Source organism: Dasypus novemcinctus, chromosome 2 (genome assembly GCF_030445035.2).
Source record: "Dasypus novemcinctus isolate mDasNov1 chromosome 2, mDasNov1.1.hap2, whole genome shotgun sequence".
NCBI classification, from domain to species: domain Eukaryota; kingdom Metazoa; phylum Chordata; class Mammalia; order Cingulata; family Dasypodidae; genus Dasypus; species Dasypus novemcinctus.
The window spans coordinates 82,566,855-82,583,229 of record NC_080674.1 but is presented as its reverse complement, the minus strand read 5'-3'; the positions used below and the strand labels follow the sequence as shown (position 1 = coordinate 82,583,229).

At 38.2% G+C, this 16,375-nt stretch overlaps 1 protein-coding gene across 3 annotated transcripts in view; it reads right to left on the bottom strand.

The window, feature by feature from the left end:
* Window positions 1-16,375, bottom strand: part of RASGRF2 (Ras protein specific guanine nucleotide releasing factor 2) — a 287,125-nt gene that overhangs the window by 149,670 nt on the left and 121,080 nt on the right. For all 3 annotated transcript variants that reach the window (XM_004455898.5, XM_004455899.4, XM_004455900.5), the window contains exons 10-12: window positions 11,742-11,902; window positions 10,452-10,518; window positions 9,783-9,919 (exon numbers count right to left, since the gene is read on the bottom strand). In XM_004455898.5, the coding sequence (XP_004455955.2) occupies window positions 9,783-9,919; window positions 10,452-10,518; window positions 11,742-11,902 (365 nt within the window). The remainder of the gene's footprint in view (window positions 1-9,782; window positions 9,920-10,451; window positions 10,519-11,741; window positions 11,903-16,375) is intronic.

The window sequence follows — 16,375 nt, the reverse complement described above, 5'->3', positions numbered from 1 at the left end:
AGGGGAGCCCCACACGCAAGGAGTGCACCCCGTGCGAAAGAAGCACAGCCTCCCCAGGAATGGTGCCTCATACATGGAGAGCTGCACAATAAAAGGAGACACAGATTCCCAGTGTTACTGACAAGAATCCAAGAGGACACAGAAGAACACACACAGTGAATGGACAGAGAGGGCAGACAATGGGGGCGGGGGAAGGGGAGTGAAATAAAAAAGAAATCTTTAAAAAAAAAAGTTATGAGGGGAGGCAGATGTGGTTCAAGCAGTTAAGCACCTGCTTCCCACATGGGAGGCCCTGGGTTTGGCTCCCAGTGCCTCCTAAAAAGAAACAAAAAAAACCAACAAGCAAACAAACAAAAAAACCAACTCAGGGGAGTTGATGTGACTCAGTGGTTGAGCACCGGCTTCCCATGTACAAGGTCCTGGGTTCAATCCCTGGCCCCAGTACCTCAAAAAAAAAAAACCCAAAAACTATGAGGGGGGGTTGGTTAGTTTTTGTTGTTGATCTCTCATTTTGTTTTTTTGTGGTTAAAGTTTACAGTTTGTGATGTATCAATTTTGGGTATCAACTGAGCTTTGTTTTAAGGCCTATAAAGACTTAAAAAAAAAAAAAAAAAAAGACGTTCCATATGCTTCCGAAAGGACTGTGTACTCTAGTCATCATGTGCTAGGCTCTAGCTCAAGCTTGTTGATTGTGTTGATCAAATTTTTCATATATTTATTTCTGTCTCCTTACTCTGTGGGGGTTTTTTGAGACAAAAATGCAAAACTCTAATTGTATATTGGTCAATTTTCTTTGTACTTCTGTTTTTGCAAATATCTTTTGAGCTATGTTGTTAGGAGTTTACAAGTAAAAGATTGTCTTGTCTTCCTAGCTGATAGTCCTGATAATTAAGTAATGATACTGTTTGTCTTTTCCTTAAAATTCATTTTGCCTAATATTAATATTGCTATTTAGTTGGGTTTTGTTTGTTTGCTCACAGTGTGCCTTGATTCTATTTTCCAACCCTTTACTTTCTATCAAAAACATAAAATTTAGCACACGGCTGTTTTGTTGTTATTATTAATCCAACCTGAGAACCTCTGTCTTTAAAGATTTATTTGTGATATTGATATATTTAAATTTTGATTTCTTATGAACACTCTATCATTCTTTCCTTTTGTTTGTCTCCTTTCCTCACTACTACTGAATTGACAATATATCCTGATTCCTTCTCTTCCCTTTACTGGTCTCTCTTGCTGCTTGTTGTCAATCTAACTGGTTTTTTTTTTTTAATAGGTAATCTGGGGAAGTGGATGTGGCTCAACTGACAGAGCGTCCATCTACCATATGGAGGGGCCAAGGTTCTATGCCCAGGGTCTCCTGACCTGTGTGGTGAGCTGGCCCACATGCAGGCACACAAGGAGTGCCATGCCATGCAGGGGTGTCCCCCACACAGGGAAGCCCCATGTGCAAGGAGTGCACCCCGCAAGGAGGGCCGCCCCACGTGAAAAAAGTGCAGCCCTACCAGGAGTGGCACCGCATACACGGAGAGCTGATGCAGCAAGATAACACAACAAAAAGAGATGCAGTTTCCCAGTGCTGCCTGATAATACAAGCAGACACAGAAGAATGCACAGCAAATGGACACAGAGCAGACAACCAGGGGGGGCTGGGGCAGGGGAGAGAAATAAAATAAATCTTTAAAAAAAAATAGGTAATCTGTCTTTCCATTTCTATTCTCTATGTCTGTAAATCTCTCAGACTCACCATCTCTTTCTCCTCTTTGCTGCATTCTATGTCATTTCCCTCTACTGATTATCTGTTTCTAAATCCCTTCAGCTATGCCTGTTTCATTATCTTTCAAATTCATTAATTTCCAATAAATGGATTTGTAACTTTGATAGCTATAGTTTCCATTTTTAGATTTTCTGTTTAGTTCTTGACATGATTACCTGTCTTTTCACATAGAAATCTATTCTTTCTTTATTGCCTTCTATTTCTTTATTTAAAAGCAAATCTATAATAATACTTTAGATATTCTCATTTTTCAGTCTTTTACAAATTGTCCTCCTGTTAGCTGAAGTTCTTGTAGTGATAATTCTATTGTTCGCTGTGTCTGATGACTTGACCTCATGGTAGATATTTACTCACAAGACTTATAATTTTTCACTGTGAGCACACTAGCGGCAAGTCTAAATTGTAGAAATGTTGCTAATGGAATGACTTTGTGCTTGATTCTTCCTAGCATTCTTAGAATTTAAACATTCCAAGAACTGTTTATTATTATTTTAAAGAAGCTTTAGATTATATAAATGTTATATCAAAAATATAGGGGATTCCCATAAAACCTATCCCCTCCCCCCCCACTTTTCTCCACTAACGACATCTCTCATTAGTGTGGTATATTTGTTACAATTGATGAACACATATTGAATTACTGCTAATAACCGTGGTCTATAGTTTACATTATAGTTTACACTTTGCCCTGCACGATTTTATGCATTTTGACAAAATGTATAAGGGCCCACATCCATCATTGCACGGTCATGCAGAACAATTTCAATGCCCCCAAAATGCCCCATGTTACACCTACTCTTCCCTCTCCCTCTCCTCAGAACCCCTGGTGACCACTGCCTTTATATGAATGTTACAAGTCCAAGAACTGTATGTTGTTGTTTTTTTTACACTAATTTCTCAGTTTGGAATTTTCACACCATGTACATATTATAAATCTGAATTTCAAATTAAACAGGCCAGAGAGACATTTATTTTTGAAAAGAAGATTTTAAAAAATCCAGAACCCAAGGCAAAGACAAAATTCCTGCTTTCTTTCCTGGGCCAATGGGCAGAATTTTTCAAGTTCTTATTTCACAAAGGCGGCAGCTTTCCAAGAGCCAGACTTTAGGCAGGAATCTCAACTACTTTAAGGAGCATAAGGCTACCTCTCCTCCCCCTTCTGTGCAAATATACCTAGGTCTTGGGACCTGTATCCAACCTAAAATCCCCAAACCTCTATGGCTTCAGATACAAGCTTTCTGCTCTGGCTTTATGCTCCTTCTTTAATTTGGCAGCTGGAGATTTCCCTTTCTATCTGTAAAGATCACCTATGTATTAAAATATTTTTTTCTTATGCTATTCTATGTGTTAAACAGTTCTGGTTTTGTAGGTAAAAAGAATCTAAATTAGCTCAGTCCTCCACACTGCCAGAATTAGACGTTGAGATAAATGTTTTAGATCCAAAAGAAGAGATTTATGTGACCACTTTTGCATATCTTATTATCCAATGTCAGATCTCATTCATAAATCTTTCTGACTGTGTGAAATATTAAAATTATTTTCAGTAGGAAATAGAAAGTTCCACTTACACATAAGTTTCAGCAGAACAAGATATACCTGCCATTTGAACCACAGCACAAAATGCCATGTAATAAAAGTCATATTTTAACAGTGCAAAAAGGTCTTTCATAAGTGGCACACAGTCTCTATTCCATTTGTGGCACTGATAAATATTTATTTATATAATTAATATAATTTTATATATAACACATAGGTATATTTATATGTTTATAAATTATATGGGCATTTATATTACATACCATATATAATATGTAAGTTAACACATATTATTGTACATCTACAGCAGAGGAGGATTTTTTGAGATGGGCACCTTATCTCTTAGAAGCTGCCCAGACAGGGTTCGAGAACATGGGTTTAAACAGACAGGGCTCCTGGGGGCCCCGGGTCTACTAAATACACTTCAACTAGAGTGTTCTGCTGTTACCTGACTTGCATTTGAGACTCTTGGTAATACTGCTTTGAAGAAAGGGAAGACATATTTTTAAAAACTACAATAGGATCGGCATCCGCGTGTGTATATGATCAAATCTACAGTGGCAAGTGTGGGCAGTAGTCAGGATTATGTAAATCCATACCTTGGTCGTACTGGGGAGATGTAATTGAGCCCTGGGAAGATGCAGACAGTTGGCCCAGTTAAGAAGAAAAACATGAAAATAAGCAGGACATCATGTATCTTTTAAAACACATGTGAATTATAGGAACCCTTGATATCACTAGGTTAACAAAGGCAGATTCGTAGGCCAGGGACATTCTAGTTAAGTCTGAGACGAGTCTAGGGTGAGGTCTGGGAAGAAGGATGTTAACAGAAGCCCTGAGTGACTTTGATGAACTTGGTGCTCTGTCTTCAGCAGGGTTTTGTGAGAGTCTTACTCAAGGCTGTACCTGTTTGTAAGTCGGTGGTCCACCGTATCACCGTATTTTTTTTACCCTCTAAATACTTGTAAGGACTGGGAAGAAAGGTTAAAATTCATTTTTCTCTTTTAATTCATCTTTTTATGTTAAAGTAGAAAATTCCCTATTGATTCCAGGGAAGCTATTTTAAGGGAGAAAGCACATCCAATGTGCTACAAATATGTCTACACAGGTCTGTATTTTGACACAAATGCCCAAACCAAAAAGCTCAGAGGTGAATTTTAATTCTGCATTTTAGTTAATATCCATAATTATAGAGAAATCTGCTCAACAAACCATAATGTATGACAGTGAGACAAGCACAAATGAATGCACTATATTGAAATGCCTGGTCAAATCGCCAGCCTTAAATTTTCTCCTATAAATAGATGATGGAGAGAAGAACTATTGGTCAAGATCATTAGCCACTTGTACATTTTGTTGGAGGCGCCAATGGGTTAATTATGGCTTTACTGGTGGAACGAAAGGTGTGATTAATCATTCAAGCAATTGTTGCTTCTAAAAATTACAGCTTTAGAGAAAAGCCCGGCAAAGCCAAAAGTCTTAAATCTTATAGAGAGTTACTTATAAGAAACTGGGATTGTATTGATACTTAGGAACCAGTTTATTATCTTAAGTGTAACAAGGTAATAATAAGGTGGCTTCAAATTAAGCCACAAAATTTTTTTTAATTTATGAAAATGAAGTGACAAAAAAATTAGAAAGATAAAACAATGTTGAGTATAAACAGACATCCAGATTTTAGGGGAGAGGTCTGGGTGGGAGACTCCACATCATTTAGATGGTAGTTAAAGCTGTAAGAACGCTGCAATCACCCAGGGCACAAGGATGTATACAGAAGAGCGAAGAAGACTGTGGACTGAGTGAGGGTTAGAGAAGAGCAAGAGCAGCGAAGGCGGAGGAGCCACCAGTGTGATAAGAGGATGCCAATGAAAAGGAAGTGTCAAGAAGGCAGGAGTAATTCTGTGTCAGCCACTCCGGGGGCAAGGAAGGTGGTGGGCATCTGGGGTACCCAGTGATTTTGCAGGTGCGGGCTGTGAGGGTGGGAAGAGAGTGCTATACTGTTGATGGAGCCAAGCCTGCTGCCCAGCAGCCTGCACCTCCACTGGCTTTGTTCTCTGCTTAAAGCATTTTCATTTTTATGAAACCATACACCCATGGAATTTGGGAGACCTTTGTCAGTCTCCCAAATAAGTTTTTAACATATTTATTATTAATAACATGAAACTACGAAATGCTTGGAAACATACTGTTTAATATTTTATTTTATTATATAAAAATATCAAGACAAAAGCACCTAAAAATATGCCTGCACACTAAATGCTCACCAAAGCATTTTCTGTAGAAAACCTCTATCAGGTCAATAACCTACTCAGTAGACCTTAATAATACAGGCTATTGAACCTTCCAGATGTCATTCTAAAACCCTAGGTTTAACAAGCTCCACAAGTCACTTTTGCCCAATTAAATGAAAAAAACCTCTGGTCTAAAGAATCAAATGTTTCTATCTCTAAAGCCCTCACAATCCTGTTTATGTAGAAATAATTTTACAATCTTACTCTGTGTATGTGTGCCTCATTTTTGCTTTTTACCTCATTTACTTCTCTCTACATTCTACAGATTATTCATATTGGTTTCTTCTAATAGCAATATATATTCCACCACATTAACATACCACTTTTGTAGCTCTTTCCAAAATATTGGGCATTTATTAATAATGTGGTGTTGAATATCTCTGTGCAGGGAGAGCTCCCCTCTTCCAACAGCTCTGCTAGGATGCCTAGTAGACTCAGCACATCCAAAAGTAAACTGATTTTCACCCCAAAAATCTTTCCTCAGCAGATGCTCCCATTCTCACTTACTGACAACTCCCATTCTTGCAGTTGCTCAGGCCCAAAACTGTGGAAACCTCTTCAACCTTTCTTTTCTTTCACATCATAGTTATGATCCATTATAAAATTCTGTCAACTTTACTTTCAAAATGAATACAGAATCTGAACCCTTATCTCTTATCCACCTCTGCCATGCTAGGGTGACCCTTCATCATCTCTAACCTGGATGAACACAATAGCTTTTTTTTTTTTTAAGATTTATTTTTTATTTATTTCCACCCTCCCCCCCCAGAGGCACCAGGAATCTATGTTTCTTTTTGTTGCATCATCTTGTTGTGTCAGCTCTCCATGTGTGCGGCACCATTCTTGGGCAGGCTGCACTTCCTTTAGCACTGGGCGGCTCTCCTTTATGGGGCACACTCCTTGCGCGTGGGGCTCCCCTACATGGGGGACACCCCTGCGTGGCACGGCACTCCTTGCGCGCATCAGCACTGCAGCAGGGGCCAGCTCCACACGGGTCAAGGAGGTCCCGGGTTTGAACTATAGACCTCCCATTTGGTAGGCGGACGCCATATTCTTTGGGCCAAGGCCGCTTCCCTGCAATAGCTTTTTAATTCTTCTCTTTCCACTCTTGTCCCACAACCCACTCTCTTCTCAGCCAGCACAGTCACAAAAGTGACCCTTTTAAAACCTAAGTCAGATCACATAACTTCTTTGCTCAGAACCCTTTACTGGCTTCTCATTTCACTCAGAGTAAAAGCTAAAATCACCCCAGTGGTGCAGATCTGGCCTCTGACACACTGTGACCGCCTTTTGTTCTGCTCATCCTCTTGCACACTCCACTTGAGCCACGTGGGTTTTCATGCTGTCCTCAAAATAGGCAGCACCCTCCAGCTGAAGAGCCTGTGCAATGGCTATTCCCTCTGTTTGGAATGACTTTCCCCTCACCAAATAGCCACAAGGAATCTCCCTCACCCACTACAAGCTTTTAAATGTTTCCTTAAGAATGAAGCAACTGCCATTTTTAAGCAGTACCTACTACTCACATCTACCTCCAGTAGCCCAATCCTTCTTACTCTGACCTTCCGCCTTCTAACATAAAACAGTGTGTATGTACTTACTACACTGCTTGTTTAATTTTTGGTCTTCTCCACACTAGAATATAAACTAAGGTCACGAGATTTTTTGTTATTGTTGCCTCTTCCATATCACAAGTGTCTAGGACACTTACTGTCTGATGTATAGCATTGCTTGATAATAATCATATTTGTTGAGTGAAACCACCATTGCCAAAGCCACACATGACAAATCTTGACTGAACACAGTAAAGCTTCATGTAATAGCAGCATGGCTTAAAAGGACATAAGTTTTTCTTAGCTTCCTTTTCTGATTCAATTGCTAATAGAATCTAGCATAAATTTTTGCTAGGCAAGATATTAGCCATAGCTACCTAGAGAAATGAGAAGGAAGTTGTACTTTTCTATAAGTAAAGAGGAAGACTCACTTGGATGCTTGAGGCAGGCAAAGCACTGGGCACCTTGCTTCAAAGGGCCAGGCAGAGAATCACCCTTGCACAAGCACCCCATGGGTCATTGTCCCTTAGCCGTGTCTCACCAGGCACCCTAAGGAAGGTCACCTAAAGCTTTCTGTAACTCTAGATCTTAGGAGCTCCAATTACATCATAACGTAGAAGCTAGAAGCAGCTGGAAAAACACCTTTGCCTACTTCTATTGTTCCCACTCTTCCTACTTATCTTGGCTTTACAGCACCTACAAAAAAAAATTGTTGCATTAAGTTGTCTACTTCCCTTTCTTCTCTACTGAGCAGTCTATCTCCTTGAAAGCAGAGATGATCGCCAGATCAATACCTGCCAGTACATGGCATTAATAATTGCTCAATAAATGTCTCTAGAATCAATACATGGTCCATAGTATCATAATAAGGTTAAGGGATGTATTACAAATAGGGACAAAGAATTATTTTGTGCAACACAGAGTTAATAAAGTATTAATAATCACCATAAGGATACAATTACATAAAGGAGCTAAAGAGCCCATATTTTCATTCCTTTGCTAGCCTAAAAAGAAGTGTTCCTTTCTAGGGACTTACTCACTATCAGTGCAGTGCTAGGGGTGTACAAATAAAAATTTAGCCTCCTGTAGAAGCTTCTTAGAAGACTAAGCTCAGACAAGACCAGGATTAGGTTTGAATCGTGACTCAATGCAGCTGTGGTACCATTGGATAAACATTTTTGAACCTCAGGCTTCTCACCTTTGAAATGGGACTAATATTTTTTTCTGTTTAACTTAAGAATATTATTGTAAAGGTCAAATGAGATGAGGTCTGTAAAACTTCTTTGACATATAAAAAGAATAATTATGCCATTCATCCTCTTCCAATCTTCCCTTGGTTTTCAGTCATTCAGGAAAGAAGTACCTGAAGAAATTTGACCCAGTTCATACTTTTATCTAAGTCTTGGATATAAATTACTGTGAGCTCTTCAGAAAAAAGGATGACAATGAAATCTATAGTAGTTGCCTTTTCTGTATGCTCCAATCTTTCTTGGATTAAAAATTCTGAAAGTAATTACCAAGCCTTTTTTCAGTATTTGCTCCACACAACCTCATTTTTTCCCTAAATTGGTCACTGGAGTCAAAATGCATTGGAGCATAAATTTAAGAATCCCTAAACCCAACAATGACCAGTTCTGATAGATTTCCAAATCATTTTATTGCCTGGATACAAGCCGTATTTCCCAAACTTAGCATTGCTGATATGCAAATGGTAAGCACATTTATTCCCAAATGTGTATCTGTGTGAAATATTGGAGGGCATTTTCAGATTTCATACTTCAGATGGTAACCTCTTTTTCATCTAATTTCTTAATTCATTATTTCTCACCATCTTGCTTGTTAGCTATTTCTGAACCCTAATTCTCTCACCATCCTCCTACCTCAGAAACAAACAAGCAAAATGTCCAGTGCAGACTTCAATGAACTCATTACTAACAGGGCAATTTTAAGAGCGTTCAACATAAGTGACTGCAGTTGCAGCTAGTACAAAAATGCCCAGGAACTCTTAAATTGTACAGAATTCTATTTGGGTTGATTGTAAAGTTTTGGTAATGGCTGGTTGGTGATGGTCGCACAACATTGTGAATGTCATTAGCAGTGAATTACATATGTGAATGCAGTTAAAAAGGGAAATTCTAAGTAATATATATGTTATTAGAATAAAAGTTAAAAGTGCAGTGAACCCTATTATAAACAATAGACTATAGTTAGCAGCACAATGATAAAAACGTTTTTCATGAATTGTAACAAATGTACCACACTAATGCAAGATGTTAACAACAGGGTAGTAAATGGGAACTCTACATTTTATATTTACGCACTATTTTTCTGTAAAATCACAACTTCTTTAACAAAGATTCATCTAAATAAATAAGTAAATAATTACATGCCTAGGAAGTAAAATGTGTTTACTACATTTCAAGAAAATTTTAACCTTAAGAATAAAAATAGATGAACAAACGAAATGATCACATCATATCAAAATATATAATTGTGATGGTAGTGACAATAGCAAACAGATGTAATCTTACTATAAAAATAACTCTAAAAGTCTTTCCCAAAAGACCATGTTGTCAAATTTGGGGAAAAAAAGAAAAAACAAGCATATGGCAAAAGCAACTTGCTTACCTGACTTATGTCGCTTGTCCAGGCAGCTTTCTCCTGACGTGACGGTGCTAACAAGACTACAGTGAAAGGGGCAGCATCTGGAGGCTCCACAACTATTTTAAAATCCAGGTGTCCAAACACTTGGCCAGAACCTTTGGCTTCAACACACATAAATCAAACAATTAGATGTGGAAACAAAAATACGAGAGCTGCTTTCCCACAGTTCTACTAAACAGTCAATATGCATTCAAGTCCAGAGTCTCCTTCCAGTGATATCACGCTTCTCAGGCCTGGAGAAGTCTTTATTAATCTCAAAAGTAGATAAAGAAACTGAGGTTAGTAGGTTACCCAGGACTGGGATTCCTGTCTCTTACTTCTCATTTCATGTTTATTTTTTATTTTCATGATCTACAGAATTCTGTCACACTAACTCAATTCCCTTCTTCTCTGCCCTTCCCTGAAAAGCCACTATCACAAGGCAGTCAGTAAAATGGGATTTCTCAAAGACGGTTTAACAAGGCTCACAGGTTAAATGATTAGACAGAAGTTTTCATATAAAGTGACTTCAGGAAATTTATCTTCACTCTCTCTCCTACCTCCCTGAGCAGCTCTTCATAGCTACAAAGAAATACCAATGATGGGGCTTTTTAAAAACTCTAACAAAACGCTAAGTGACAGAACGTAACTTACGGTCATCATCGCTTGCCTCTGGCTCCTCAATCAACGTGCATTCTATCAGAGACAGAACCCCGCCTGTCTGGACACAAACCAATTTTTCATTAAGAGGGTGAGGGTCTTGCATAGGATGGGAAGCTCTGATTTGTAAACCTTATATCCAAGTTGCCATAGAAGGAAACAGCAATTCTGCATCATAAATAATGTATCAAAGAGTCCAAAATTAAATTTAGATGTGTAAAAGAATTGAACTCTGTTAACTTCATGATTCTTCTACCCCACCCCACTCTCACCCCCATCATTTGTAAAATTTAGCAAATAATCAGTTCCTGGAAGACCCGATGGTCCTCTGTGGCCTGAGACAATATACGCAGCTCAGCAAAGGGCTGAACTCGACAACCTGGAAGTGTTTTAAGCAGTAGAAAACCTTCATGATGATGCCAGATACTGTTCTTAAGCAATGATAATCTAGAGTATAGATAATATAGTAGATAGCATAGAAAATTTTTTTTACAGAAAATATTTTAAGCACTAACAATAGGGAGTATAGATGAGCAACTTTTCTTACACAGGGCAAGAGAATATGTTTTAGTCTTTGCAAGTCATGTGAGTTCTAGCGCAACCTCTCAACTCTGCTATTGTAGCATGAAAGCAGCCACAGAAAATACATAATCAATGAGTTTCTCTATTCCAGTAAAACTTTATTGACAAAAACGAGCTAAAGGCCATTGTTTGTTGAGCACTGGCATAGAGCAAGATAAAATAGCATTTAGCAAATAGTGTATAATGTAGTGATTTGGAAAAAAAAGATTTTTGTAGCTTAGTCGTCATCTACTCATACTAAATCTTAGTTGTTCAGGTGGTGGGCTTTTTTTTTTTTTTTGGTACTGGAGCTGGGGATTGAACCCAGAAACTCATATGTGGGAAGCCAGCATTCAACCACTGAGCCACATCAGCTTCCCGGAGTTGGTTTTACTGTTTGTTTTGCTTGCTGTTTTTGTTTTTTCAGGAGGCACTGGGGAACCAAGCCTGGGGCCTCCCAGGTGGGAGGCGGGTGTTCAAATGCTTGAGCCACATCCGTCCCCCCCAGCTGATGGTTTTAATTGTACTTCTTTATGGTAATGCACACTTAAAATAAATTTGAATCCAGGTGACAACAAAATGAATGTCATTATGGTACATTACCCCTCTGTGTAAAAGTGACAATCCACCTTATGATAATACCAGGGATGGGAAAATGACAAAGTCACCTAAATCCTCTTAAGTGCATGGAATATAAATGGAATAGTCATGTAAAACCAGTACCTTGAGCAGATGCAGCTTTCCTCCTGAACTTCTTGTACAAATTAAAAAGTGTTTTGTAAATAAGAAGCATTGTCTTTCTCCTTCCTTTTTCAAAGACAATGAACCCAGGCGAACTTTACTAAGTTTCCCCCTCTCAACCGAAGGTACTTGAATAAGAGAACCTGGTGATCACAAAAGTGAAGAATACACAACAATTAAAATGCTGCCAATTGAGTGTAGTTCCTGTGGCAATAAACACTAAGGCCTGCTTCTCAACATACCAAGTACTTAGTTGATGCACAATCAGAACAAGTAAATCCCCTGCTCTCTGAGCAGTGGAAGCGAAGTGCGTGTTTTAAGGACTGAACTAGTTTCTACTGTTTTCGTAAAAACATTTTAGACTGATTCTTCCTCTATCATCTGGAAAATAAATTTGAAAGAAGATCAAGTTTAATTCAAAGGACAAGGCATTTCTGCCATCTGTTCTAGATGATCTGATCCTACTCAATAGATTCACTTAATAACAAGGTACATATTCTATAATTACATATAGTAAGGCTATACTATAATAAGAAGCAAATAGACTTAACTCTTCCTGAAACACTGAAGGTAGATAAATGGCATGTTAATATAATTTACTTTGTATTTTAAAAAGTAGAATTTATAATATATGTTTATTATTTTAAAAATATCTACAATTCAGTGTAATTTAGTTAAAAGCTATTTTTAAAGGGCATCTATTTCAAGTTAAATTTAAATTATGCATGATAAAAATTCCTTTCTAAATGCTTATTTTCCTTATGGAAAATAAACCACATGAAATCTATATCCAGACCCTTTCTGTGAACAAAACTACCTTCCATTCCAAATGAAAAACTATGCAGACCTAATACTATTACCTCTGATTATTTCTAGATTTGACCCAAATAGCAGCCTCGCCCATTCTCCCTTACTCTAAAAGAAATTCCAATCTTAATTAAATGTTAAACCCAAGTATATTTTTAAAAGATTCTTGTAGATTCCTTGGCTTTAACTTCTGAAAGTTCCTGAGCCAGTAATACTTCTAGTATTTGCTTAATCCACCATTTAACCCAAATGCAGCCTTACACCGGCTCAGATCAGCCTCATAAAAGCCACTAAAGAAGGGGTTCTTAACAAGAGGTCTGAGAGCTTGAAATGAAATTTTAAAAAAAACAAAACATTATTCTTGTGGGGACGTGTTGGTGCAGGTGTAATAAATTTATTAAATAATGTACAGCATAGTGTGGACTTAGCAAGGGGTCGTGGTTTTCACCTGACTGGCAAAGAGGTCCTTAGAACATAAAAGGTTAAGAACCCCTGCACTAAAGTCATATCCAACCCATAATACTAAACAGTGATCACCACTATCACTAAGACACGAGGTTGCAAACAATCTTAGTTTCCTCTCCACACTTTTTCTGTTTCCCGATTTTTTGTCAGTGAGCACAGATTACTTCTATAAAGTGGGGGAAAAACACTAACGTTCTTTATAGAAAGAACACACACATATATATTTTTTTTTAAAAAAAAACAGGAAAACTATGCTTGTGAGTCACAAAATTATCACATCAACATATGAATATTCAAAATAGTGTCTACTTTTCAACAGAGAATTAAATGAGTGCAGGGTGGGAGAGGCCCCGGTTTCCTCCCGTCTCCATCGCTTTAGGTGAGGTTCAGGTGGGGCCGCTCAACTGTCACATTGTAGACAGCTATCCTGGGCCCGAAGAAGAGCAGGCAGCAGCCCTGGAGGAGGAGAACCGAAGCACCAGGAGAGGCTTGATTCCACAAGGCGTATGGGAGGAGAGTCAATAAATGAGGGGCGTGGGTGGGGGTGGCTGGCAGACAGCCCACTCAAAATGTAACTAAATCTGTGGGCTATGGTGTGGACCATTGACCATGAGGTGCAGCGGTGCTCACAGATGTACTCACCAAATGCAATGAATGTCTCATGATGATGGATGAGGTTGTTGTTATGGGGGGAGGGACCTCATATTTTTTGAATGTAACATTAAAAAACAAATAAAGACCAAAAAAATCTAAAAAATAAAAATAAAAAAAATGAAGTAACTAAATCTGAAGAGTAAAGAAGTATGTGACGAGCTGGAGACAGAAGGGTTTGAGTAGTAGCTGATCAAGGAATAGCAGTCAAAGAATTGCACTCATGGAACTCATGGGGATGGAATTAAAACCGGAGGAGACCTTTCAGCTGACCTTGTTCATTCCCTTCCTTTCTCCGATGGGGAAACTGAGGCCTGAGAGGCTAAGGTGCTTCCCAGTTAATTGAGCGGCAAAGCCAGGGGATGGCAGTGGTTTTAGCAACAATATAAAACCCAGAGCCTTGGAATGGGAAGAGAGAGCCAAGTTCTCGCTTTGCCATGGGAGGGTGCAGGGGTGTTAGGGCCCAGTGAAAGACTGGGGACAAATGTCTTGGTGGACAAACGGGTTTGGGTGTTATTTCCAGAAAGACTATAACAAGTGCTGTGGAAACTCAGTAATAATATGTGCACTGGAAATGCTTCTGGCAATTTAGTGGTTTTGTAAGTCAGAAATTAAAGAATACACTGTTAGCTTATGTATTATTAATTACTGTGAATTTCAGCTTGGAGGCGAAAAATAGATGTTTCCTTGGCAACAAAACGCTAATTTGCTTAATCCATAATTGTTTACCTCATATCCAACTAGGAGCTTACATACATCAGTAACGTACAGGAATTCAAACATCTGAATTAAAAGTGAGAAATGTCAAGACTTTGGTTTACTTTGTAAAATAATCACATCTGGTAAAAAAAAATGTCAAGTGGATTTTTTTCACATTTCTTCTCATGGTTGACGTGACATTTCAACATACCCATGAGAATTGAGGAAGGGGTTCTCTCTAGTTATTACAAAGTAGAGGTAGTATTAAAATAGTAATTCCTTAGTATCAGACGGTCCTTTGCATATAGGGATCAACTTAGAATAATCACTAAATTCCTATGGAGTGATATTCAGTACTAGCTGATGCCTTTATTCTTATTTCCACTCAATAGTTAAGAAGAATGAAAGCAATTTCTAGGTTATTGGGCTAGGCACTTCAGAAGGGTCTAACTATTTCTAAACCCCATGTTACAATTTCAAAGAATACTGATACATTGGAGGATGCATGATTTACAGCCTGAAAATGATTAAGATCCTGGGGAGATCCATGTCTTATTTTCAATGCACTCTGGATTCACGCACCTTTATTTAATTTTCCTGATCCACGTTTCCACAACATGTTGTGGATAAGTTATGTGTTTTGTACAAAATGTCAGAAAGCGTTATTTTCTAACAAATATTCTCATACATTCATGTTAGTGAAAATGGAAACTCATTTCAAAATGTGGATCTTGATTTTTAAAGCTTATGTCTCAATCCCAAAGGCACCAGTCCAGGTACTTTGGGGATTAGTTCATTTACTCCTCACAGCAACCCTATGAGATAGGTACTGCTATTAATTCCAATTTTAGGAGACAAAACTGAAGCACTGAGAGGCAAAGTAAACTACCCAACATGAGACAGCAGGGACGTGGGGGAGACAGGGTTTGTCCTTCGGTAGTATCACTATACTGTTATCTTATTATTCCCTGCAACATTTACACATTTGCTCAACTGACTTTTAATAAATTTAAAAAATAAATGACAGTATCAGACCATTGCTATGGTCCTTTGAGTCCTACTCATCAGGACATCTAATCACTGTAACCAATACCAAATATGTTATTTCAATCACTAACTTCCCATGAAATGGCATTCAAGACTGGCTGATGCTTTTATTCTGAGGAGACCTTTCAGAGGACCTGGATGATTTATCTTCTCTCGTCCTCAGAATAAAAACACATTTAAGGCTGAAACCATGCACATATGCACAGGTGTGCACACATACACACACTCACCTACACCAAAATGGACTTTTTATCAGCCTGAACAGTAAATGACACAAATTCTTGCCCACTATTAGAGATCACTTATAATCCATTTCATAGCGAATGGAATTCCTCAAAGTTTAAAGGAATAACCAAGACACCTCAGTAAGTCTCAACATGTGTTAAGGGTACTTAGCAGCAGTAACAGTAGGAGTAACCAAAGCAAAACAAGGCAAACTCTTCTCAGTTGTCGCTATTTGCACTGCTGTCTACTTTCACCTGAAGGTGATTGTTTTAAAACCACTTTTATTGAATAATTCCTGAACAGTCTAACCAAACCAAAACAATAATACAGAAAAATACTGTTGAAAAGTAAATCATTATATCGACGTCAATACAATAACATCAGAAACATTAACAACTGGCAGAGTGCCTTAAGCATGAAGTACCTAACAAACATGAAGTACCTAACAAGGGATAAATCACAGAACAGAGGTGGCTCACGGATGTTTCTCCTCCAGGTGCAATGAAAAAAATTATGACATTCAGTATGTTCCACCTTCCAGCAGTGTCCAGTATAGATGCTTTCTCAAACTTAAACCAAAATAGTCTAAGTTTGCCAAGATTTATTAAATGTCTATAGATAATAATACTATTCAACCAAAAGTCCTTTCAGAAACTGTATACTAGTTATAAAAACTTTCACTTCCACTTTCTCATATTACAAAGCCCAAGTCCATTCGTAGG